Below are 26,829 nucleotides of genomic sequence, written 5' to 3'. Positions count from 1 at the left end.
ACCAGGGTGGGTGATCTCTCCTGTAAGAGCAGTGCATACAGGGAGCAGATGACCGGGGTGGGTGATCTCTCCATTAAGAGCAGTGTATACAGGGAGCAGATGACCGGGGTGGGTGATCTCTCCGGTAAGAGCAGTGTATACAGGAAGCAGATGACCGGGGTGGGTGATCTCTCCAGTAAGAGCAGTGTATACAGTGAGCAGATGACCGGGGTGGGTGATCTCTCCAGTAAGAGCAGTGTATACAGGGAGCAGATGACCGGGGTGGGTGATCTCTCCAGTAAGAGCAGTGTATACAGTGAGCAGATGACCGGGGTGGGTGATCTCTCCAGTAAGAGCAGTGTATACAGTGGGCAGATGACCGGGGTGGGTGATCTCTCCGGTAAGAGCAGTGTATACAGGGAGCAGATGACCGGGGTGGGTGATCTCTCCGGTAAGAGCAGTGTATACAGGAAGCAGATGACCGGGGTGGGTGATCTCTCCGGTAAGAGCAGTGTATACAGGGAGCAGATGACCGGGGTGGGAGATCTCTCCGGTAAGAGCAGTGTATACAGTGAGCAGATGACCGGGGAGGGTGACCTCTCCATTAAGAGCAGTGTATACAGTGAGCAGATGAGCGGGGTGGGTGATCTCTCCAGTAAGAGCAGTGTATACAGGGAGCAGATGACCGGGGTGGGTGACCTCTCCGGTAAGAGCAGTGTATACAGGGAGCAGATGACCGGGGAGGGTGACCTCTCCATTAAGAGCAGTGCATACAGTGAGCAGATGACCGGGGTGGGTGATCTCTCCGGTAAGAGCAGTGTATACAGTGAGCAGATGACCGGGGTGGGTGATCTCTCCGGTAAGAACAGTGTATACATAGAGCAGATGATCGGGGTGGGTGATCTCTCCGGTAAGAGCAGTGTATACAGTGAGCAGATGACCGGGGTGGGTGATCTCTCCAGTAAGAGCAGTGTATACAGGGAGCAGATGACCGGGGTGGGAGATCTCTCCGGTAAGAGCAGTGTATACAGGGAGCAGATGACCGGGGTGGGAGATCTCTCCGGTAAGAGCAGTGTATACAGGGATCAGATGACCGGGGTGGGTGATCTCTCCAGTAAGAACAGTGTATACAGGGAGTAGATGACCGGGGTGGGTGATCTCTCCGGTAAGAGCAGTGTATACAGGAAGCAGATGACCGGGGTGGGTGATCTCTCCGGTAAGAGCAGTGTATACAGGGAGCAGATGACCGGGGTGGGTGATCTCTCCGGTAAGAGCAGTGTATACAGGAAGCAGATGACCGGGGTGGGTGATCTCTCCGGTAAGAGCAGTGTATACAGGGAGCAGATGACCGGGGTGGGTGATCTCTCCGGTAAGAGCAGTGTATACAGGGAGCAGATGACAGGGGTGGGTGATCTCTCCAGTAAGAGCAGTGTATACAGGGAGCAGATGACCGGGGTGGGTGATCTCTCCATTAAGAGCAGTGCATACAGTGAGCAGATGACCGGAGTGGGTGATCTCTCCAGTAAGAGCAGTGTATACAGGGAGCAGATGACCGGGGTGGGTGATCTCTCCGGTAAGAGCAGTGTATACATAGAGCAGAAGACCGGGGTGGGTGACCTCTCCAGTAAGAACAGTGTATACAGGGAGCAGATGACCGGGGTGGGTGATCTCTCCAGTAAGAGCAGTGTATACAGGGAGTAGATGACCAGGGTGGGTGATCTCTCCAGTAAGAGCAGTGTATACAGGGAGCAGATGACCGGGGTGGGTGATCTCTCCATTAAGAGCAGTGCATACAGTGAGCACATGACCGGGGTGGGTGATCTCTCCAGTAAGAGCAGTGTATACAGGGAGCAGATGACCGGGGTGGGTGATCTCTCCGGTAAGAGCAGTGTATACAGGGAGCAGATGACCGGGGTGGGTGATCTCTCCGGTAAGAGCAGTGTATACAGGAAGCAGATGACCGGGGTGGGTGATCTCTCCGGTAAGAGCAGTGTATACAGGGAGCAGATGACCGGGGTGGGTGATCTCTCCGGTAAGAGCAGTGTATACAGGGAGCAGAAGACCGGGGTGGGTGATCTCTCCGGCAAGAGCAGTGTATACAGGGAGCAGATGACCGGGGTGGGTGATCTCTCCGGTAAGAGCAGTGTATACAGGGAGCAGAAGACCGGGGTGGGTGATCTCTCCGGTAAGAGCAGTGTATACATAGAGCAGAAGACCGGGGTGGGTGATCTCTCCAGTAAGAGCAGTGTACACAGGGGGCAGATGACCGGGGTGGGTGATCTCTCCGGTAAGAGCAATGTATACAGGGGGCAGATGACCGGGGTGGGTGATCTCTCCGGTAAGAGCAGTGTATACAAGGAGCAGAAGACCGGGGTGGGTGATCTCTCCGGTAAGAGCAGTGTATACAGGGAGCAGATGACCGGGGTGGGTGATCTCTCCGGTAAGAGCAGTGTATACAGGGAGTAGATGACCGGGGTGGGTGATCTCTCCAGTAAGAGCAGTGTATACAGGGGGCAGATGACCGGAGTGGGTGATCTCTCCGGTAAGAGCAGTGTATACAGGAAGCAGATGACCGGGGTGGGTGATCTCTCCGGTAAGAGCAGTGTATACAGGGAGCAGAAGACCGGGGTGGGTGATCTCTCCGGTAAGAGCAGTGTATACATAGAGCAGAAGACCGGGGTGGGTGATCTCTCCGGTAAGAGCGGTGTATACAGGGAGCAGATGACCGGGGTGGGTGATCTCTCCGTTAAGAGCAGTGTATACAGGAAGCAGATGACCGGGGTGGGTGATCTCTCCAGTAAGAGCAGTGCATACAGGGAGCAGATGACCGGGGTGGGTGATCTCTCCATTAAGAGCAGTGCATACAGTGAGCAGAAGACCGGGGTGGGTGATCTCTCCGGTAAGAGCAGTGTATACAGGGGGCAGTTGACCAGGGTGGGTGATCTCTCCGGTAAGAGCAGTGTATATAGGGAGCAGAAGACCGGGGTGGGTGATCTCTCCTGTAAGAGCAGTGTATACAGGGAGCAGATGACCGGGGTGGGTGATCTCTCCATTAAGAGCAGTGTATACAGGGAGCAGATGACCGGGGTGGGTGATCTCTCCGGTAAGAGCAGTGTATACAGCGAGCAGATGACCGGGGTGGGTGATCTCTCCAGTAAGAGCAGTGCATACAGGGAGCAGATGACCGGGGTGGGTGATCTCTCCGGTAAGAGCAGTGTATACAGGGAGCAGATGACCGGGGTGGGTGATCTCTCCGGTAAGAGCAGTGTATACAGGGAGCAGATGACCGGGGTGGGTGATCTCTCCGGTAAGAGCAGTGTACACAGGGGGCAGATGACCGGGGTGGGTGATCTCTCCGGTAAGAGCAGTGTATACAGGGGGCAGATGACCGGGGTGGGTGATCTCTCCGGTAAGAGCAGTGTATACAAGGAGCAGAAGACCGGGGTGGGTGATCTCTCCGGTAAGAGCAGTGTATACAGGGGGCAGATGACCGGGGTGGGTGATCTCTCCGGTAAGAGCAGTGTATACATAGAGCAGAAGACTGGGGTGGGTGATCTCTCCGGTAAGAGCGGTGTATACAGGGAGCAGATGACCGGGGTGGGTGATCTCTCCGTTAAGAGCAGTGTATACAGGAAGCAGATGACCGGGGTGGGTGATCTCTCCAGTAAGAGCAGTGCATACAGGGAGCAGATGACCGGGGTGGGTGACCTCTCCAGTAAGAGCAGTGTATACAGTGAGCAGATGACCGGGGTGGGTGATCTCTCCGTTAAGAGCAGTGTATACAGGAAGCAGATGACCGGGGTGGGTGATCTCTCCGGTAAGAGCAGTGTATACAGGGGGCAGTTGACCAGGGTGGGTGATCTCTCCGGTAAGAGCAGTGTATATAGGGAGCAGAAGACCAGGGTGGGTGATCTCTCCTGTAAGAGCAGTGTATACAGGGAGCAGATGACCGGGGTGGGTGATCTCTCCATTAAGAGCAGTGTATACAGGGAGCAGATGACCGGGGTGGGTGATCTCTCCGGTAAGAGCAGTGTATACAGGGGGCAGATGACCGGGGTGGGTGATCTCTCCATTAAGAGCAGTGTATACAGGGAGCAGATGAACGGGGTGGGTGATCTCTCTGGTAAGAGCAGTGTATACAGGGGGCAGATGACCGGGGTGGGTGATCTCTCCATTAAGAGCAGTGTATACAGGGAGCAGATGACCGGGGTGGGTGATCTCTCCGGTAAGAGCAGTGTATACAGGGAGCAGATGACCGGGGTGGGTGATCTCTCCGGTAAGAGCAGTGTATACAGGGAGCAGATGACCGGGGTGGGTGATCTCTCCAGTAAGAGCAGTGTATACAGGGAGCAGATGACCGGGGTGGGTGATCTCTCCAGTAAGAGCAGGGTATACAGGGAGCAGATGACCGGGGTGGGAGATCTCAACGGTAAGAGCAGTGTATACAGGGGGCAGATGACCGGGGTGGGTGATCTCTCCGGTAAGAGCAGTGTATACAGGGAGCAGATGACCGGGGTGGGTGATCTCTCCGGTAAGAGCAGTGTATACAGGGAGTAGATGACCGGGGTGGGTGATCTCTCCGGTAAGAGCAGTGTATACAGGGAGCAGAAGACTGGGGTGGGTGATCTCTCCGGTAAGAGCAGTGTATACATAGAGCAGAAGACCGGGGTGGGTGATCTCTCCGGTAAGAGCAGTGTATACAGGGAGCAGATGACCGGGGTGGGTGATCTCTCCGGTAAGAGCAGTGTATACAGGGAGCAGAAGACCGTGGTGGGTGATCTCTCCGGTAAGAGCAGTGTATACAGCGAGCAGATGACCGGGGTGGGTGATCTCTCCAGTAAGAGAAGTGTATACAGGGAGCACATGACCGGGGTGGGTGATCTCTCCGGTAAGAGCAGTGTATACAGGGAGCAGATGACCGGAGTGGGTGATCTCTCCGGTAAGAGCAGTGTATACAGGGAGCAGATGACCGGGGTGGGTGATCTCTCCAGTAAGAGCAGTGTATACAGGGAGCAGTTGACCAGGGTGGGTGATCTCTCCGGTAAGAGCAGTGTATACATAGAGCAGAAGACCAGGGTGGGTGAACTCTCCGGCAAGAGCAGTGTATACAGGGAGCAGATGACCGGGGTGGGTGATCTCTCCGGTAAGAGCAGTGTATACAGGGAGCAGATGACCGGAGTGGGTGATCTCTCCGGTAAGAGCAGTGTATACAGGGAGCAGATGACCGGGGTGGGTGATCTCTCCAGTAAGAGCAGTGTATACAGGGAGCAGTTGACCAGGGTGGGTGATCTCTCCGGCAAGAGCAGTGTATACAGGGAGCAGATGACCAGGGTGGGTGATCTCTCCAGTAAGAACAGTGTATACAGTGAGCAGATGACCGGGGTGGGTGATCTCTCCGGTAAGAGCAGTGTATACAGGGAGCAGATGACCGGGGTGGGTGATCTCTCCAGTAAGAGCAGTGTATACAGGGAGCAGATGACCGGGGTGGGTGATCTCTCCAGTAAGAGCAGTGTATACATAGAGCTGATGACCGGGGTGGGTGATCTCTCCAGTAAGAGCAGTGTATACAGGGAGCAGATGACAGGAGTGGGTGATCTCTCCAGTAAGAGCAGTGTATACAGGGAGCAGTTGACCAGGGTGGGTGATCTCTCCGGCAAGAGCAGTGTATACAGGGAGCAGATGACCAGGGTGGGTGATCTCTCCAGTAAGAACAGTGTATACAGTGAGCAGATGACCGGGGTGGGTGATCTCTCCAGTAAGAGCAGTGTATACATAGAGCTGATGACCGGGGTGGGTGATCTCTCCAGTAAGAGCAGTGTATACAGGGAGCAGATGACAGGAGTGGGTGATTTCTCCGGTAAGAACAGTGTATACAGGGAGCAGATGACCGGGGTGGGTGATCTCTCCAGTAAGAGCAGTGTATACAGGGAGCAGATGACCGGGGTGGGTGATCTCTCCGGTAAGAGCAGTGTATACAGGGAGCAGATGACCGAGGAGGGTGATCTCTCCGGTAAGAGCAGTGTATACAGGGAGCAGATGACCGGGGTGGGTGATCTCTCCGGTAAGAGCAGTGTATACAGGGAGCAGATGACCGGGGTGGGTGATCTCTCCGGTAAGAGCAGTGTATACAGGGAGCAGATGACCGGGGTGGGTGATCTCTCCGGTAAGAGCAGTGTATACAGGGAGCAGATGACCGGGGTGGGTGATCTCTCCATTAAGAGCAGTGTATACAGGGAGCAGTTGACCAGGGTGGGTGATCTCTCCGGTAAGAGCAGTGTATACATAGAGCTGATGACCGGGATGGGTGATCTCTCCAGTAAGAGCAGTGTATACAGTGAGCAGATGACCGGGGTGGGTGATCTCTCCAGTAAGAACAATGTATACAGGAAGCAGATGACCGGGGTGGGTGATCTCTCCGGTAAGAGCAGTGTATAGGTAAGAGCAGTGTATACAGGGAGTAGATGACCGCGGTGGGTGATCTCTCCAGTAAGAGCAGTGTATACATAGAGCAGATGACCGGGGTGGGTGATCTCTCCGGTAAGAGCAGTGTATACATAGAGCAGATGACCGGGGTGGGTGATCTCTCCGGTAAGAGCAGTGTATACAGGGAGCAGATGACAGGGGTGGGTGATCTCTCCAGTAAGAGCAGTGTATATAGTGAGCTGATGACCGGGGTGGGTGATCTCTCCAGTAAGAGCAGTGTATACAGGGAGCAGAAAACCGGGGTGGGTGATCTCTCCGGTAAGAGCAGTGTATACATAGAGCAGAAGACCAGGGTGGGTGATCTCTCCGGTAAGAGCAGTGTATACAGGGAGCAGATGACCGGGGTGGGTGATCTCTCCGGTAAGAGCAGTGTATACAGGGAGCAGATGACCGGGGTAGGTGATCTCTCCGGTAAGAGCAGTGTATACAGGGAGCAGATGACCGGGGTGGGTGATCTCTCCAGTAAGAGCAGTGTATTCAGGGAGCAGATGACCGGGGTGGGTGATCTCTCCTGTAAGAACAGTGTATACAGGAAGCAGATGACCGGGGTGGGTGATCTCTCCTGTAAGAACAGTGTATACAGGGAGCAGATGACCGGGGTGGGTGATCTCTCCTGTAAGAACAGTGCATACAGGGAGCAGATGACCGGGGTGGGTGATCTCTCCGGTAAGAGCAGTGTATACAGGGAGCAGATGACCGGGGTAGGTGATCTCTCCGGTAAGAGCAGTGTATGCAGGGAGCAGATGACCGGGGTGGGTGATCTCTCCGGTAAGAGCAGTGTATACAGGGGGCAGATGACCGGGGTGGGTGATCTCTCCAGTAAGAGCAGTGTATACAGGGAGCAGATGACCGGGGTGGATGATCTCTCCAGTAAGAGCAGTGTATACAGGGGGCAGATGACCGGGGTGGGTGATTTCTCCAGTAAGAGCAGTGTATACAGGGGGCAGATGACCGGGGTGGGTGATTTCTCCAGTAAGAGCAGTGTATACAGGGGGCAGATGACCGGGGTGGGTGATCTCTCCGGTAAGAGCAGTGTATACATAGAGCAGAAGACCGGGGTGGGTGATCTCTCCGGTAAGAGCAGTGTATACAGGAAGCAGATGACCGGGGTGGGTGATCTCTCCAGTAAGAGCAGTGTATACAGGGAGCAGATGACAGGGGTGGGTGACCTCTCCAGTAAGAGCAGTGTATACAGGGAGCAGATGACCGAGGTGGGTGATCTCTCCGGTAAGAGCAGTGTATAGAGGCAGCAGATGACCAGGGTGGGTGATCTATCCGGTAAGAGCAGTGTATACAGGGAGCAGATGACCGGGGTGGGTGATTTTTTCAGTAAGAGCAGTGTATACAGGGTGCAGATGACCGGGGTGGGTGATCTCTCCAGTAAGAGCAGTGTATACATAGAGCAGATGACCGGGGTGGGTGATCTCTCCGGTAAGAGCAGTGTATACAGGGAGCACATGACCGAGGTGGGTGATCTCTCCAGTAAGAGCAGTGTATACATAGAGCAGATGACCGGGGTGGGTGATCTCTCCGGTAAGAGCAGTGTATACAGGGAGCGGATGTCCGGGGTGGGTGATCTCTCCAGTAAGAGAAGTGTATACAGTGAGCAGATGACCGGGGTGGGTGATCTCTCCGGTTAGAGCAGTGTATACAGGGAGCAGATGACCGGGGTGGGTGATCTGTCCGGTAAGAGCAGTGTATACAGGGAGCAGATGACCGGGGTGGGTGATCTCTCCAGTAAGAGCAGTGTATACAGGGAACAGATGACCGGGATGGGAGATCTCTCCAGTAAGAACAGTGTATACAGGGAGCAGATGACCGGGGTGGGTGATCTCTCCAGTAAGAGCAGTGTATACAGGGAGCAGATGACCGGGGTGGGTGATCTCTCCATTAAGAGCAGTGTATACATAGAGCAGATGACCGGGGTGGGTGATCTCTCCAGTAAGAGCAGTGTATAGAGGCAGCAGATGACCAGGGTGGGTGATCTCTCCATTAAGAGCAGTGTATAGAGGCAGCAGATGACCAGGGTGGGTGATCTCTCCAGTAAGAGCAGTGTATACAGTGAGCAGATGACCGGGGTGGGTGATCTCTCCGGTAAGAGCGGTGTATATAGGGAGCAGATGACCGGGGTGGGTGATCTATCCGGTAAGAGCAGTGTATACAGTGAGCAGATGACCAGGGTGGGTGATCTATCCGGTAAGAGCAGTGTATACAGGGAGCAGATGACCGGGGTGGGTGATTTCTCCGGTAAGAGCAGTGTATACAGGGAGCAGATGACCGGGGTGGGTGATCTCTCCGGTAAGAGCAGTGTATACATAGAGCAGATGACCGGGATGGGTGATCTCTCCGGTAAGAGCAGTGTATACAGGGAGCAGATGACCAGGGTGGGTGATCTCTCCGGTAAGAGCAGTGTATACAGGGAGCAGATGACCGGGGTGGGTGATCTCTCCGGTAAGAGCAGTGTATACAGGGAGCGGATGTCCGGGGTGGGTGATCTCTCCAGTAAGAGCAGTGTATACAGGGAGCAGATGACCGGGGTGGGTGATCTCTCCAGTAAGAACAGTGTATACAGGGGGCAGATGACCGGGGTGGGTGATCTCTCCGGTAAGAGCAGTGTATACAGGGAGCAGATGACCGGGGTGGGTGATCTCTCCGTTAAGAGCAGTGTATACAGGGAGCAGATGACCGGGGTGGGTGATCTCTCCAGTAACAGCAGTGTATACAGGGAGCAGATGACCGGGGTGGGTGATCTCTCCAGTAAGAGCAGTGTATAGAGGCAGCAGATGACCAGGGTGGGTGATCTCTCCAGTAAGAGCAGTGTATAGAGGCAGCAGATGACCAGGGTTGGTGATCTCTCCGGTAAGAGCAGTGTATACAGGGAGCAGATGATCGGGGTGGGTGATCTCTCCAGTAAGAGCAGTGCATACAGGGAGCAGATGACCGGGGTGGGTGATCTCTCCGGTAAGAGCGGTGTATACAGGGAGCAGATGACCGGGGTGGGTGATCTCTCCAGTAAGATCAGTGTATACAGGGAGCAGATGACCGGGGTGGGTGATCTCTCCGGTAAGAGCAGTGTATACAGGGAGCAGATGACCGGGGTGGGTGATCACTCCGGTAAGATCAGTGTATACAGGGAGCAGATGACCGGGGTGGGTGATCTCTCCGGTAAGAGCAGTGTATACAGGGAGCAGATGACCAGGGTGGGTGATCTCTCCAGTAAGAGCAGTGTATACAGTGAGCAGATGACCGGGGTAGGTGATCTCTCCGGTTAGAGCAGTGTATACAGTGAGCAGATGACCGGGGTGGGTGATCTCTCCGGTAAGAGCAGTGTATACAGGGAGCAGATGACCGGGGTGGTTGATCTCTCCGGTTAGAGCAGTGTATACTGGGAGTAGATGACCGGGGTGGGTGATCTCTCCGGTAAGAGCAGTGTATACAGGGAGCAGATGACCGGGGTGGGTGATCTCTCCGGTAAGAGCAGTGTATACAGGGAGCAGATGACCGGAGTGGGTGATCTCTCCAGTAAGAGCAGTGTATACAGTGAGCAGATGACCGGGGTGGGTGATCTCTCCTGTAAGAGCAGTGTATACAGGGAGTAGATGAACGGGGTGGGTGATCTCTCCAGTAAGAGCAGTGCATACAGAGAGCAGATGACCGGGGTGGGTGATCTCTCCGGTAAGAGCAGTGTATACAGGGAGCAGATGACCGGGGTGGGTGATCTCTCCGGTAAGAGCAGTGTATACAGTGAGCAGATGACCGGGGTGGGTGATCTCTCCTGTAAGAGCAGTGTATACAGGGAGTAGATGACCGGGGTGGGTGATCTCTCCGGTTAGAGCAGTGTATACAGGGATCAGATGACCGGAGAGGGTGACCTCTCCAGTAAGAGCAGTGTATACAGGGAGCAGATGACCGGGGTGGGTGATCTCTCCGGTAAGAGCAGTGTATACAGGGAGCAGATGACCGGGGTGGGTGATCTCTCCATTAAGAGCAGTGTATACAGGGAGCAGAAGACCGGGGTGGGAGATCTCTCCGGTAAGAGAAGTGTATACAGGAAGCAGATGACCGGGGTGGGAGATCTCTCCATTAAGAGCAGTGTATACAGGGAGCAGATGACCGGGGTGGGTGATCTCTCCATTAAGAGCAGTGTATACAGGGAGCAGATGACCGGGGTGGGTGATCTCTCCAGTAACAGCAGTGTATACAGGGAGCAGATGACCGGGGTGGGTGATCTCTCCTGCAAGAGCAGTGTATACAGGGAGCAGATGAACGGGGTGGGTGACCTCTCCAGTAAGAGCAGTGTATACAGGGAGCAGATGACCGGGGTGAGTGATCACTCCAGTAAGAGCAGTGTATACAGGGAGCAGAAGACCGGGGTGGGTGATCTCTCCAGTAAGAGCAGTGTATACAGGGAGCAGATGACCGGGGTGGGTGATCTCTCCAGTAAGAGCAGTGTATACAGGGAGCAGATGACCGGGGTGGGTGATCTCTCCAGTAAGAGCAGTGTATACAGGGAGCAGATGACCGGGGTGGGTGATCTCTCCAGTAAGAGCAGTGTATACAGGGAGTATATGACCGGGGTGGGTGATCTCTCCAGTAAGAGCAGTGTATACAGGGAGCAGATGACCGGGGTGGGTGATCTCTCCAGTAAGAACAGTGTATACAGGGAGCAGATGACCGGGGTGGGTGATCTCTCCAGTAAGAACAGTGTATACAGGGGGCAGATGACCGGGGTGGGTGATCTCTCCGGTAAGAGCAGTGTATACAGGGAGCAGATGACCGGGGTGGGTGATCTCTCCGGTAAGAGCAGTGTATACAGGGAGCAGATGACCGGGGTGGGTGATCTCTCCAGTAACAGCAGTGTATACAGGGAGCAGATGACCGGGGCGGGTGATCTCTCCAGTAAGAGCAGTGTATAGAGGCAGCAGATGACCAGGGTGGGTGATCTCTCCAGTAAGAGCGGTGTATAGAGGCAGCAGATGACCAGGGTTGGTGATCTCTCCGGTAAGAGCAGTGTATACAGGGAGCAGATGATCGGGGTGGGTGATCTCTCCGGTAAGAGCAGTGTATACAGGGAGCAGATGACCGGAGTGGGTGATCTCTCCAGTAAGAGCAGTGTATACAGTGAGCAGATGACCGGGGTGGGTGATCTCTCCTGTAAGAGCAGTGTATACAGGGAGTAGATGAACGGGGTGGGTGATCTCTCCAGTAAGAGCAGTGCATACAGAGAGCAGATGACCGGGGTGGGTGATCTCTCCGGTAAGAGCAGTGTATACAGGGAGCAGATGACCGGGGTGGGTGATCTCTCCATTAAGAGCAGTGTATACAGGGAGCAGATGACCGGGGTGGGTGATCTCTCCGGTAAGAGCAGTGTATACAGGGAGCAGATGACCAGGGTGGGTGATCTCTCCAGTAAGAGCAGTGTATACAGTGAGCAGATGACCGGGGTAGGTGATCTCTCCGGTTAGAGCAGTGTATACAGTGAGCAGATGACCGGGGTGGGTGATCTCTCCGGTAAGAGCAGTGTATACAGGGAGCAGATGACCGGGGTGGTTGATCTCTCCGGTTAGAGCAGTGTATACTGGGAGTAGATGACCGGGGTGGGTGATCTCTCCGGTAAGAGCAGTGTATACAGGGAGCAGATGACCGGGGTGGGTGATCTCTCCGGTAAGAGCAGTGTATACAGGGAGCAGATGACCGGAGTGGGTGATCTCTCCAGTAAGAGCAGTGTATACAGTGAGCAGATGACCGGGGTGGGTGATCTCTCCTGTAAGAGCAGTGTATACAGGGAGTAGATGAACGGGGTGGATGATCTCTCCGGTTAGAGCAGTGTATACTGGGAGTAGATGACCGGGGTGGGTGATCTCTCCAGTAAGAGCAGTGCATACAGAGAGCAGATGACCGGGGTGGGTGATCTCTCCGGTAAGAGCAGTGTATACAGGGAGCAGATGACCGGGGTGGGTGATCTCTCCTGTAAGAGCAGTGTATACAGGGAGTAGATGACTGGGGTGGGTGATCTCTCCAGTAAGAGCAGTGTATACAGGGAGCAGATGACCGGGGTGGGTGATCTCTCCAGTAAGAGCAGTGTATACAGTGAGCAGATGACCGGGGTGGGTGATCTCTCCGGTAAGAGCGGTGTATAGAGGCAGCAGATGACCAGGGTGGGTGATCTATCCGGTAAGAGCAGTGTATACAGGGAGCAGATGACCGGGGTGGGTGATTTCTCCGGTAAGAGCAGTGTATACAGGGAGCAGATGACCGGGGTGGGTGATCTCTCCGGTAAGAGCAGTGTATACAGTGAGCAGATGACCGGGGTGGGTGATCTCTCCTGTAAGAGCAGTGTATACAGGGAGTAGATGACTGGGGTGGGTGATCTCTCCGGTTAGAGCAGTGTATACAGGGATCAGATGACCGGGGTGGGTGATCACTCCGATAAGAGCAGTGTATACAGGGAGCAGATGTCCGGGGTGGGTGATCACTCCGATAAGAGCAGTGTATACAGGGAGCAGATGACCGGGGTGGGTGATCTCTCCATTAAGAGCAGTGTATACAGGAAGCAGATGACCGGGGTGGGTGATCTCTCCATTAAGAGCAGTGTATTCAGGGAGCAGATGACCGGGGTGGGTGATCTCTCCATTAAGAGCAGTGTATTCAGGGAGCAGATGACCGGGGTGGGTGATCTCTCCAGTAACAGCAGTGTATACAGGGAGCAGATGACCGGGGTGGGTGATCTCTCCTGTAAGAGCAGTGTATACAGGGAGCAGATGACCGGGGTGGGTGACCTCTCCAGTAAGAGCAGTGTATACAGGGAGCAGATGACCGGGGTGGGTGATCTCTCCGATAAGAGCAGTGTATACAGGGAGCAGATGACCGGGGTGGGTGATCTCTCCAGTAAGAGCAGTGTATACAGGGAGCAGAAGACCGGGGTGGGTGATCTCTCCGATAAGAGCAGTGTATACAGGGAGCAGATGACCGGGGTGGGTGATCTCTCCAGTAAGAGCAGTGTATACAGGAAGCAGATGACCGGGGTGGGTGATCTCTCCAGTAAGAGCAGTGTATACAGGGAGCAGATGACCGGGGTGGGTGATCTCTCCAGTAAGAGCAGTGTATACAGGGAGCAGATGATCGGGGTGGATGATCTCTCCAGTAAGAGCAGTGTATACAGGGAGCAGATGACCGGGGTGGGTGATCTCTCCAGTAAGAGCAGTGTATACAGGAAGCAGATGACCGGGGTGGGTGATCTCTCCAGTAAGAGCAGTGTATACAGGAAGCAGATGACCGGGGTGGGTGATCTCTCCAGTAAGAGCAGTGTATACAGGGAGCAGATGATCGGGGTGGATGATCTCTCCAGTAAGAGCAGTGTATACAGGGAGCAGATGACCGGGGTGGGTGATCTCTCCAGTAAGAGCAGTGTATACAGGAAGCAGATGACCGGGGTGGGTGATCTCTCCAGTAAGAGCAGTGTATACAGGGAGCAGATGACCGGGGTGGGTGATCTCTCCAGTAAGAGCAGTGTATACAGGAAGCAGATGACCGGGGTGGGTGATCTCTCCAGTAAGAGCAGTGTATACAGGAAGCAGATGAACGGGGTGGGTGATCTCTCCAGTAAGAGCAGTGTATACAGGGAGCAGATGAACGGGGTGGGTGATCTCTCCAGTAAGAGCAGTGTATACAGGGAGCAGATGAACGGGGTGGGTGATCTCTCCAGTAAGAGCAGTGTATACAGGAAGCAGATGACCGAGGTGGGTGATCTCTCCAGTAAGAGCAGTGTATACAGGGAGCAGATGACCGGGGTGGGTGATCTCTCCAGTAAGAGCAGTGTATACAGGGAGCAGATGACCGGGGTGGGTGATCTCTCCAGTAAGAGCAGTGTATACAGGGAGCAGATGACCGGGGTGGGTGATCTCTCCAGTAAGAGCAGTGTATACAGGGAGTATATGACCGGGGTGGGTGATCTCTCCAGTAAGAGCAGTGTATACAGGGAGCAGATGACCGGGGTGGGTGATCTCTCCAGTAAGAGCAGTGTATACAGGGAGCAGATGACCGGGGTGGGTGATCTCTCCAGTAAGAGCAGTGTATACAGGGAGCAGATGACCGGGGTGGGTGATCTCTCCAGTAAGAGCAGTGTATACAGGGAGCAGATGACCGGGGTGGGTGATCTCTCCAGTAAGAGCAGAGTATACAGGGAGCAGATGACAGGGGTGGGTGATCTCTCCAGTAAGAGCAGTGCATACAGGGAGCAGATGACCGGGGTGGGTGATCTCTCCGGTAAGAGCAGTGTATACAGGGAGCAGATGACCGGGGCGGGTGATGTCTCCTGTAAGAGCAGTGTATACAGTGAGCAGATGACCGGGGTGGGTGATCTCTACAGTAAGAGCAGTGCATACAGGGAGCAGATGAGCGGGGTGGGTGATCTCTCCTGTAAGAGCAGTGTATACAGGAAGCAGATGACCGGGGTGGGTGATCTCTCCTGTAAGAGCAGTGTATACAGGAAGCAGATGACCGGGGTGGGTGATCTCTACAGTAAGAGCAGTGCATACAGGGAGCAGATGAGCGGGGTGGGTGATCTCTCCTGTAAGAGCAGTGTATACAGGAAGCAGATGACCGGGGTGGGTGATCTCTCCTGTAAGAGCAGTGTATACAGGAAGCAGATGACCGGGGTGGGTGATCTCTCCAGTAAGAGCAGTGTATACAGGGAGCAGATGATCGGGGTGGGTGATCTCTCCAGTAAGAACAGTGTATACAGGGAGCAGATGACCGGGGTGGGTGATCTCTCCAGTAACAGCACTGTATACAGTGAGCAGATGAGCGGGGTGGGTGATCTCTCCGGTTAGAGCAGTGTATACAGTGAGCAGATGACCAGGGTGGGTGATCTCTCCAGTAAGAGCAGTGTATACAGGGAGCAGATGACAGGGGTGGGTGATCTCTCCAGTAAGAGCAGTGTATACAGGGAGCAGATGACCGGGGTGGGGGTGATCTCTCCAGTAAGAGCGCTGTATACAGGGAGCAGATGACAGGGGTGGGTGACCTCTCCAGTAAGAGCAGTGTATACAGGGAGCAGATGACCGGTGTGGGTGATCTCTCCGGTTAGAGCAGTGTATACAGGGAGCAGATGACCGGGGTGGGTGATCTCTCCAGTAAGAGCAGTGTATACAGGGAGCAGATGATCGGGGTGGGTGATCTCTCCAGTAAGAGCAGTGTATACAGGGAGCAGATGACCGGGGTAGGTGATCTCTCCGGTAAGAGCAGTGTATACAGGGAGCAGATGACCGGGGTGGGTGATCTCTCCGCTAAGAGCAGTGTATACAGGGAGCAGATGACCGGGGTAGGTGATCTCTCCGGTAAGAGCAGTGTATACAGGGAGCAGATGACCGGGGTGGGGGTGATCTCTCCAGTAAGAGCAGTGTATACAGGAAGCAGATGACAGGGGTGGGTGACCTCTCCATTAAGAGCAGTGTATACAGGGAGCAGATGACCGGTGTGGGTGATCTCTCCGGTTAGAGCAGTGTATACAGGGAGCAGATGACCGGGGTGGGTGATCTCTCCAGTAAGAGCAGTGTATACAGGGAGCAGATGACCGGGGTGGGTGATCTCTCCGTTAAGAGCAGTGTATACAGGAAGCAGATGACCGGGGTGGGTGATCTCTCCAGTAAGAGCAGTGCATACAGGGAGCAGATGACCGGGGTGGGTGACCTCTCCAGTAAGAGCAGTGCATACAGTGAGCAGATGACCGGGGTGGGTGATCTCTCCAGTAAGAGCAGTGTATACAGGGAGCAGATGACCGGGGTGGGTGATCTCTCCGTTAAGAGCAGTGTATACAGGAAGCAGATGACCGGGGTGGGTGATCTCTCCGGTAAGAGCAGTGTATACAGTGAGCAGATGACCGGGGTGGGTGATCTCTCCAGTAAGAGCAGTGTATACAGGGAGCAGATGACCGGGGTGGGTGATCTCTCCAGTAAGAGCAGTGTATACAGGGAGCAGATGACCGGGGTGGGTGATCTCTCCAGTAAGAGCAGTGTATACAGGGAGCAGATGACAGGGGTGGGTGATCTCTCCGGTTAGAGCAGTGTATACAGGGAGCAGATGACCGGGGTGGGTGATCTCTCCAGTAAGAGCAGTGTATACAGGGAGCAGATGACAGGGGTGGGTGATCTCTCCGGTTAGAGCAGTGTATACAGGGAGCAGATGACTGGGGTGGGTGATCTGTCCGGTAAGAGCAGTGTATACAGGGAGCAGATGAAAGGGGTGGGTGATCTCTCCAGTAAGAGCAGTGTATACAGGGAGCAGATGACCGGGGTGGGTGATCTCTCCGGTAAGAGCAGTGTATACAGGGAGCAGATGACCGGGGTGGGTGATCTCTCCAGTAAGAGCAGTGTATACAGGGAGCAGATGACCGGGGAGGGTGATCTCTCCAGTAAGAGCAGTGTATATAGGGAGTATATGACCGGGGAGGGTGATCTCTCCGGTAAGAGCAGTGTATACAGGGAGCAGATGACCGGGGTGGGTGATCTCTCCGGTAAGAGCAGTGTATACAGGGAGCTGATGACCGGGGTGGTTGATCTCTCCAGTAAGAGCAGTGTATACAGGGAGCAGATGACCGGGGTGGGTGATCTCTCCAGTAAGAGCAGTGTATACAGGGAGCAGATGACCGGGGTGGGTGATCTCTCCAGTAAGAGCAGTGTATACAGGGAGCAGATGACCGGGGTGGGTGATCTCTATAGTAAGAGCAGTGTATAAAGGGAGCAGATGACCGGGGTGGGTGATCTCTCCAGTAAGAACAGTGTATACAGGGAGCAGATGACCGGGGTGGGTGATCTCTCCAGTAAGAGCGGTGTATAGAGGCAGCAGATGACCAGGGTGGGTGATCTCTCCGGTAAGAGCAGTGTATACAGGGAGCAGATGACCGGGGTGGGGGTGATCTCTCCAGTAAGAGCAGTGTATACTGGGAGCAGATGACCGGGGTGGGTGATCTCTCCAGTAACAGCAGTGTATACAGGGAGCAGATGACCGGGGTGGGTGATCTCTCCAGTAAGAGCAGTGTATACAGGGAGCAGATGACCGGGGTGGGTGATCTCTCCAGTAACAGCAGTGTATACAGGGAGCAGATGACCGGGGTGGGTGATCTCTCCAGTAACAGCAGTGTATACAGGGAGCAGATGACCGGGGTGGGTGATCTCTCCAGTAAGAGCAGTGTATACAGGGAGCAGATGACCGGGGTCGGTGATCTCTCCAGTAAGAGCAGTGTATACAGGGAGCAGATGACCGGGGTGGGTGATCTCTCCAGTAAGAGCAGTGCATACAGGGAGCAGATGACCGGGGTGGGTGATTTCTCCAGTAAGAGCAGTGTATACAGGGAGCAGATGACCAGGGTGGGTGATCTCTCCAGTAAGAGCAGTGTTTACAGTGAGCAGATGACCGGGGTGGGTGATCTCTCCAGTAAGAGCAGTGCATACAGGGAGCAGATGACCGGGGTTGGTGATTTCTCCAGTAAGAGCAGTGTATACAGGAAGCAGATGACCGGGGTGGGTGATCTCTTCATTAAGAGCAGTGTATACAGGGAGCAGATGACCGGGGTGGGTGATCTCTCCGGTAAGAGCAGTGTATACAGGGAGCAGATGACCGGGGTGGGTGATCTCTCCAGTAAGAGCAGTGTATATCGGGAGTATATGACCGGGGTGGGTGATCTCTCCAGTAAGAGCAGTGTTTACAGGGAGCACATGACAGGGGTGGGTGATCTCTCCAGTAAGAGCAGTGTATACAGGGAGCAGATGACCGGGGTGGGTGATCTCTCCAGTAAGAGCAGTGTATACAGGGAGCAGATGACCGGGGTGGGTGATCTCTCCATTAAGAGCAGTGTATACAGGGAGCAGATGAAAGGGGTGGGTGATCTCTCCAGTAAGAGCAGTGTATATAGGGAGTATATGACCGGGGAGGGTGATCTCTCCGGTAAGAGCAGTGTATACAGGGAGCAGATGACCGGGGTGGGTGATCTCTCCAGTAAGAGCAGTGTATACAGGGAGCCGATGACCGGGGTGGGTGATCTCTCCAGTAAGAGCAGTGTATATAGAGAGCAGATGACCGGGGTGGGTGATCTCTCCATTAAGAGCAGTGTATACAGGGAGCAGATGACCGGGGTGGGTGATCTCTCCGGTAAGAGCAGTGTATACAGGGAGCAGATGACCGGGGTGGGTGATCTCTCCGGTAAGAGCAGTGTATACAGGGAGCAGATGACCGGGGTGGGTGATCTCTCCAGTAAGAGCAGTGTATATAGAGAGCAGATGACCGGGGTGGGTGATCTCTCCATTAAGAGCAGTGTATACAGGGAGCAGATGACCGGGGTGGGTGATCTCTCCGGTAAGAGCAGTGTATACAGGGAGCAGATGACCGGGGTGGGTGATCTCTCCAGTAAGAGCAGTGTATATCGGGAGTATATGACCGGGGTGGGTGATCTCTCCAGTAAGAGCAGTGTTTACAGGGAGCACATGACCGGGGTGGGTGATCTCTCCAGTAAGAGCAGTGTATACAGGGAGCAGATGACCGGGGTGGGTGATCTCTCCATTAAGAGCAGTGTATACAGGGAGCAGATGAAAGGGGTGGGTGATCTCTCCAGTAAGAGCAGTGTATACAGGGAGCAGATGACCGGGGTGGGTGAACTCTCCAGTAAGAGCAGTGTATACAGGAAGCAGATGACCGGGGTGGGTGATCTCTCCGGTAAGAGCAGTGTATACAGGGAGCAGATGACCAGGGTGGGTGATCTCTCCAGTAAGAGCAGTGCATACAGGGAGCAGATGATCGGGGTGGGTGATCTCTCCAGTAAGAGCAGTGTATACAGGGAGCAGATGACCGGGGTGGGTGATCTCTCCAGTAAGAGCATTGTATATAGGGAGCAGATGAACGGGGTGGGTGATCTCTCCAGTAAGAGCAGTGTATACAGGGAGCAGATGAACGGGGTGGGTGATCTCTCCAGTAAGAGCAGTGTATACAGGAAGCAGATGACCGGGGTGGGTGATCTCTCCAGTAAGAGCAGTGTATACAGGGAGCAGATGACCGGGGTGGGTGATCTCTCCATTAAGAGCAGTGTATACAGGGAGCAGATGAAAGGGGTGGGTGATCTCTCCAGTAAGAGCAGTGTATACAGGAAGCAGATGACCGGGGTGGGTGATCTCTCCAGTAAGAGCAGTGTATACAGGGAGCAGATGACCGGGGTGGGTGATCTCTCCATTAAGAGCAGTGTATACAGGGAGCAGATGAAAGGGGTGGGTGATCTCTCCAGTAAGAGCAGTGTATACAGGGAGCAGATGACCGGGGTGGGTGAACTCTCCAGTAAGAGCAGTGTATACAGGAAGCAGATGACCGGGGTGGGTGATCTCTCCGGTAAGAGCAGTGTATACAGGGAGCAGATGACCAGGGTGGGTGATCTCTCCAGTAAGAGCAGTGCATACAGGGAGCAGATGATCGGGGTGGGTGATCTCTCCAGTAAGAGCAGTGTATACAGGGAGCAGATGACCGGGGTGGGTGATCTCTCCAGTAAGAGCATTGTATATAGGGAGCAGATGAACGGGGTGGGTGATCTCTCCAGTAAGAGCAGTGTATACAGGGAGCAGATGAACGGGGTGGGTGATCTCTCCAGTAAGAGCAGTGTATACAGGAAGCAGATGACCGGGGTGGGTGATCTCTCCAGTAAGAGCAGTGTATACAGGGAGCAGATGACCGGGGTGGGTGATCTCTCCAGTAAGAGCAGTGTATACAGGGAGCAGATGATCGGGGTGGATGATCTCTCCAGTAAGAGCAGTGTATACAGGGAGCAGATGACCGGGGTGGGTGATCTCTCCAGTAAGAGCAGTGTATACAGGAAGCAGATGACCGGGGTGGGTGATCTCTCCAGTAAGAGCAGTGTATACAGGAAGCAGATGACCGGGGTGGGTGATCTCTCCAGTAAGAGCAGTGTATACAGGGAGCAGATGATCGGGGTGGATGATCTCTCCAGTAAGAGCAGTGTATACAGGGAGCAGATGACCGGGGTGGGTGATCTCTCCAGTAAGAGCAGTGTATACAGGAAGCAGATGACCGGGGTGGGTGATCTCTCCAGTAAGAGCAGTGTATACAGGGAGCAGATGACCGGGGTGGGTGATCTCTCCAGTAAGAGCAGTGTATACAGGAAGCAGATGACCGGGGTGGGTGATCTCTCCAGTAAGAGCAGTGTATACAGGAAGCAGATGAACGGGGTGGGTGATCTCTCCAGTAAGAGCAGTGTATACAGGGAGCAGATGAACGGGGTGGGTGATCTCTCCAGTAAGAGCAGTGTATACAGGGAGCAGATGAACGGGGTGGGTGATCTCTCCAGTAAGAGCAGTGTATACAGGAAGCAGATGACCGAGGTGGGTGATCTCTCCAGTAAGAGCAGTGTATACAGGGAGCAGATGACCGGGGTGGGTGATCTCTCCAGTAAGAGCAGTGTATACAGGGAGCAGATGACCGGGGTGGGTGATCTCTCCAGTAAGAGCAGTGTATACATAGAGCAGATGACCGGGGTGGGTGATCTCTCCGGTTAGAGCAGTGTATACAGGGAGCAGATGACCGGGGTGGGTGATCACTCCAGTAAGAGCAGTGTATACAGGGAGCAGATGACCGGGGTGGGTGATCTCTCCGGTAAGAGCAGTGTATACAGGGAGCAGAAGACCGGGGTGGGTGATCTCTCCGGTAAGAGCAGGGTTTACAGTGAGCAGATGAACGGGGTGGGTGATCTCTCCAGTAAGAGCAGTGTATACTGGGAGCAGATGACCGGGGTGGGTGATCTCTCCAGTAAGAGCAGTGTATACAGGGAGCAGATGACCGGGGTGGGTGATCTCTCCGGTAAGAGCAGTGTTTACAGTGAGCAGATGACCGGGGTGGGTGATCTCTCCAGTAAGAGCAGTGTATACAGGGAGCAGATGACCGGGGTGGGTGATCTCTCCGGTAAGAGCAGTGTTTACAGTGAGCAGATGACCGGGGTGGGTGATCTCTCCGGTAAGAGCAGGGTTTACAGTGAGCAGATGAACGGGGTGGGTGATCTCTCCAGTAAGAGCAGTGTATACTGGGAGCAGATGACCGGGGTGGGTGATCTCTCCAGTAAGAGCAGTGTATACAGGGAGCAGATGACCGGGGTGGGTGATCTCTCCGGTTAGAGCAGTGTATACAGGGAGCAGATGACCGGGGTGGGTGATCTCTCCGGTAAGAGCAGTGTTTACAGTGAGCAGATGAACGGGGTGGGTGATCTCTCCGGTAAGAGCAGTGTATACAGGGAGCAGATGACCGGGGTGGGTGATCTCTCCGGTAAGAGCAGTGTTTACAGTGAGCAGATGACCGGGGTGGGTGATCTCTCCGGTAAGAGCAGGGTTTACAGTGAGCAGATGAACGGGGTGGGTGATCTCTCCAGTAAGAGCAGTGTATACTGGGAGCAGATGACCGGGGTGGGTGATCTCTCCAGTAAGAGCAGTGTATACAGGGAGCAGATGACCGGGGTGGGTGATCTCTCCAGTAAGAGCAGTGTATACAGGGAGCAGATGACCGGGGTGGGTGATCTCTCCGGTTAGAGCAGTGTATACAGGGAGCAGATGACCGGGGTGGGTGATCTCTCCGGTAAGAGCAGTGTATACAGGGAGCAGATGACCGGGGTGGGTGATCTCTCCGGTAAGAGCAGTGTATACAGGGAGCAGATGACCGGGGTGGGTGATCTCTCCGGTAAGAGCAGTGTATACAGGGAGCAGATGAACGGGGTGGGTGATCTCTCCGGTAAGAGCAGTGTATACAGGGAGCAGATGACCGGGGTGGGTGATCTCTCCGGTAAGAGCAGTGTATACAGGAAGCAGATGACCGGGGTGGGTGATCTCTCCGGTAAGAGCAGTGTATACAGGGAGCAGATGAACGGGGTGGGTGATCTCCCGCGGATCCTGTGGGGTCTCGTCTGAGGCGGTCTCGGCGGGAGTATGTAGGGGATGGGGTCTCTTACACGCTGCTGTCAGTCACTGACATGGAGTCGTCCATCATGGCATCGCTGGAGAACTCGCTCTCGTTGGCGCTTGTGGTCGGAGCGAAGACGTATCCGGAATTCACGTAGTAAGGATTGATGGCGTCCGTCCTCAGCTCCGGCCTGAAGGAGACAGAGGAGTCAGAGTCAGCGCTGTGCATAGCTGTCCTGTGCATAGCCTCTCTACATCTGCGCTGAGTGGGCGGGATCTGCCAGCTGTGATGTCACAGGGTGCTAGCTGATCTCAACCAATCAGATATCCCCCCTGCACAGAGAGAGAACTGCAGCCGCATCTCCCTCCTCCCCCACTTACAAATAACCCTGCTATACCGCTATACAGCGGGTCGTGAGCGGTATACAGCGAGAACAGTATACAGAGGGTATATACAGAGGGTATATACAGGGGGTATAAGTACGTCCTGTGTGTATTATACAGGGGGGGTATAAGTACGTCCTGTGTGTATTATACAGGGGGGTATAAGTACGTCCTGTGTGTATTATACAGGGGGGTATAAGTACGTCCTGTGTGTATTATACAGGGGGTATAAGTACGTCCTGTGTGTATTATACAGGGGGGTATAAGTACGTCCTGTGTGTATTATACAGGGGGGGTATAAGTACGTCCTGTGTGCATTATACGGGGGGGGTATAAGTACGTCCTGTGTGTATTATACAGGGGGGGTATAAGTACGTCCTGTGTGTATTATACAGGGGGGTATAAGTACGTCCTGTGTGTATTATACAGGGGGGTATAAGTACGTCCTGTGTGTATTATACAGGGGGGGTATAAGTACGTCCTGTGTGTATTATACAGGGGGGGTATAAGTACGTCCTGTGTGTATTATACAGGGGGGTATAAGTACGTCCTGTGTGTATTATACAGGGGGGTATAAGTACGTCCTGTGTGTATTATACAGGGGGGGTATAAGTACGTCCTGTGTGTATTATACAGGGGGGTATAAGTACGTCCTGTGTGTATTATACAGGGGGGGTATAAGTACGTCCTGTGTGTATTATACAGGGGGGTATAAGTACGTCCTGTGTGTATTATACAGGGGGGGTATAAGTACGTCCTGTGTGTATTATACAGGGGGGGTATAAGTACGTCCTGTGTGTATTATACAGGGGGTTATAAGTACGTCCTGTGTGTATTATACAGGGGGTATAAGTACGTCCTGTGTGTATTATACAGGGGGGGTATAAGTACGTCCTGTGTGTATTATACAGGGGGGTATAAGTACGTCCTGTGTGTATTATACAGGGGGGGTATAAGTACGTCCTGTGTGTATTATACAGGGGGGGTATAAGTACGTCCTGTGTGTATTATACAGGGGGGTATAAGTACGTCCTGTGTGTATTATACAGGGGGGTATAAGTACATCCTGTGTGTATTATACAGGGGGGGTATAAGTACGTCCTGTGTGCATTATACGGGGGGGGTATAAGTACGTCCTGTGTGTATTATACAGGGGGGGTATAAGTACGTCCTGTGTGTATTATACAGGGGGGGTATAAGTACGTCCTGTGTGTATTATACAGGGGGGTATAAGTACGTCCTGTGTGTATTATACAGGGGGGTATAAGTACGTCCTGTGTGTATTATACAGGGGGGTATAAGTACGTCCTGTGTGTATTATACAGGGGGGTATAAGTACGTCCTGTGTGTATTATACAGGGGGGTATAAGTACGTCCTGTGTGTATTATACAGGGGGGTATAAGTACGTCCTGTGTGTATTATACGGGGGGGTATAAGTACGTCCTGTGTGTATTATACAGGGGGTATAAGTACGTCCTGTGTGTATTATACAGGGGGGTATAAGTACGTCCTGTGTGTATTATACAGGGGGGTATAAGTACGTCCTGTGTGTATTATACGGGGGGGTATAAGTACGTCCTGTGTGTATTATACAGGGGGTATAAGTACGTCCTGTGTGTATTATACAGGGGGGTATAAGTACGTCCTGTGTGTATTATACAGGGGGGGTATAAGTACGTCCTGTGTGTATTATACAGGGGGGTATAAGTACGTCCTGTGTGTATTATACAGGGGGTATAAGTACGTCCTGTGTGTATTATACAGGGGGGTATAAGTACGTCCTGTGTGTATTATACAGGGGGGTATAAGTACGTCCTGTGTGTATTATACAGGGGGGGTATAAGTACGTCCTGTGTGTATTATACAGGGGGGTATAAGTACGTCCTGTGTGTATTATACAGGGGGGGTATAAGTACGTCCTGTGTGTATTATACAGGGGGGTATAAGTACGTCCTGTGTGTATTATACAGGGGGGTATAAGTACGTCCTGTGTGTATTATACAGGGGGGGTATAAGTACGTCCTGTGTGTATTATACAGGGGGGTATAAGTACGTCCTGTGTGTATTATACAGGGGGGGTATAAGTACGTCCTGTGTGTATTATACAGGGGGGTATAAGTACGTCCTGTGTGTATTATACAGGGGGGTATAAGTACGTCCTGTGTGTATTATACAGGGGGGTATAAGTACGTCCTGTGTGTATTATACAGGGGGGGTATAAGTACGTCCTGTGTGTATTATACAGGGGGGTATAAGTACGTCCTGTGTGTATTATACAGGGGGGTATAAGTACGTCCTGTGTGTATTATACTGGGGGTTATAAGTACGTCCTGTGTGTATTATACAGGGGGGTATAAGTACGTCCTGTGTGTATTATACAGGGGGGGTATAAGTACGTCCTGTGTGTATTATACAGGGGGGGTATAAGTACGTCCTGTGTGTATTATACAGGGGGGTATAAGTACGTCCTGTGTGTATTATACAGGGGGGTATAAGTACGTCCTGTGTGTATTATACGGGGGGGGTATAAGTACGTCCTGTGTGTATTATACAGGGGGGTATAAGTACGTCCTGTGTGTATTATACAGGGGGGGTATAAGTACGTCCTGTGTGTATTATACAGGGGGGTATAAGTACGTCCTGTGTGTATTATACAGGGGGGGTATAAGTACGTCCTGTGTGTATTATACAGGGGGGTATAAGTACGTCCTGTGTGTATTATACAGGGGGGTATAAGTACGTCCTGTGTGTATTATACTGGGGGTTATAAGTACGTCCTGTGTGTATTATACAGGGGGGTATAAGTACGTCCTGTGTGTATTATACAGGGGGGTATAAGTACGTCCTGTGTGTATTATACAGGGGGGGTATAAGTACGTCCTGTGTGTATTATACAGGGGGGTATAAGTACGTCCTGTGTGTATTATACAGGGGGTATAAGTACGTCCTGTGTGTATTATACGGGGGGGGTATAAGTACGTCCTGTGTGTATTATACAGGGGGGGTATAAGTACGTCCTGTGTGTATTATACAGGGGGGGTATAAGTACGTCCTGTGTGTATTATACAGGGGGTATAAGTACGTCCTGTGTGTATTATACAGGGGGTATAAGTACGTCCTGTGTGTATTATACAGGGGGTATAAGTACGTCCTGTGTGTATTATACAGGGGGGGTATAAGTACGTCCTGTGTGTATTATACAGGGGGGGTATAAGTACGTCCTGTGTGTATTATACAGGGGGGGTATAAGTACGTCCTGTGTGTATTATACAGGGGGGTATAAGTACGTCCTGTGTGTATTATACAGGGGGGGTATAAGTACGTCCTGTGTGTATTATACAGGGGGGTATAAGTACGTCCTGTGTGTATTATACAGGGGGGGTATAAGTACGTCCTGTGTGTATTATACAGGGGGGTATAAGTACGTCCTGTGTGTATTATACAGGGTGGTTATAAGTACGTCCTGTGTGTATTATACAGGGGGGGTATAAGTACGTCCTGTGTGTATTATACGGGGGGGTATAAGTACGTCCTGTGTGTATTATAGAGGGGGGGTATAAGTACGTCCTGTGTGTATTATACAGGGGGGGTATAAGTACGTCCTGTGTGTATTATACAGGGGGGTATAAGTACGTCCTGTGTGTATTATACAGGGGGGGTATAAGTACGTCCTGTGTGTATTATACGGGGGGGTATAAGTACGTCCTGTGTGTATTATACAGGGGGGGTATAAGTACGTCCTGTGTGTATTATACAGGGGGGGTATAAGTACGTCCTGTGTGTATTATACGGGGGGGTATAAGTACGTCCTGTGTGTATTATACAGGGGGGGTATAAGTACGTCCTGTGTGTATTATACAGGGGGGTATAAGTACGTCCTGTGTGTATTATACAGGGGGGTATAAGTACGTCCTGTGTGTATTATACAGGGGGGTATAAGTACGTCCTGTGTGTATTATACGGGGGGGTATAAGTACGTCCTGTGTGTATTATACAGGGGGGGTATAAGTACGTCCTGTGTGTATTATACAGGGGGTATAAGTACGT

The 26,829-nt window shown here is 53.0% G+C and overlaps 1 protein-coding gene across 2 annotated transcripts in view; it reads right to left on the bottom strand.

Annotated features, from left to right (window-relative positions):
- The window catches only part of AXIN2 (axin 2), a 126,163-nt gene that overhangs the window by 79,695 nt on the left and 19,639 nt on the right, over positions 1-26,829 (bottom strand). For both annotated transcript variants that reach the window (XM_073668633.1, XM_073668632.1), the window contains exon 3: positions 22,448-22,588. In XM_073668633.1, the coding sequence (XP_073524734.1) occupies positions 22,448-22,588 (141 nt within the window). The remainder of the gene's footprint in view (positions 1-22,447; positions 22,589-26,829) is intronic.

The sequence above is a fragment of the Phyllobates terribilis genome, unplaced genomic scaffold (genome assembly GCF_046119375.1).
Source record: "Phyllobates terribilis strain yellow unplaced genomic scaffold, ASM4611937v1 Scaffold_827__1_contigs__length_625462, whole genome shotgun sequence".
NCBI lineage: Eukaryota > Metazoa > Chordata > Amphibia > Anura > Dendrobatidae > Phyllobates > Phyllobates terribilis.
This window is presented reverse-complemented; position numbering and strand designations above follow the sequence as displayed.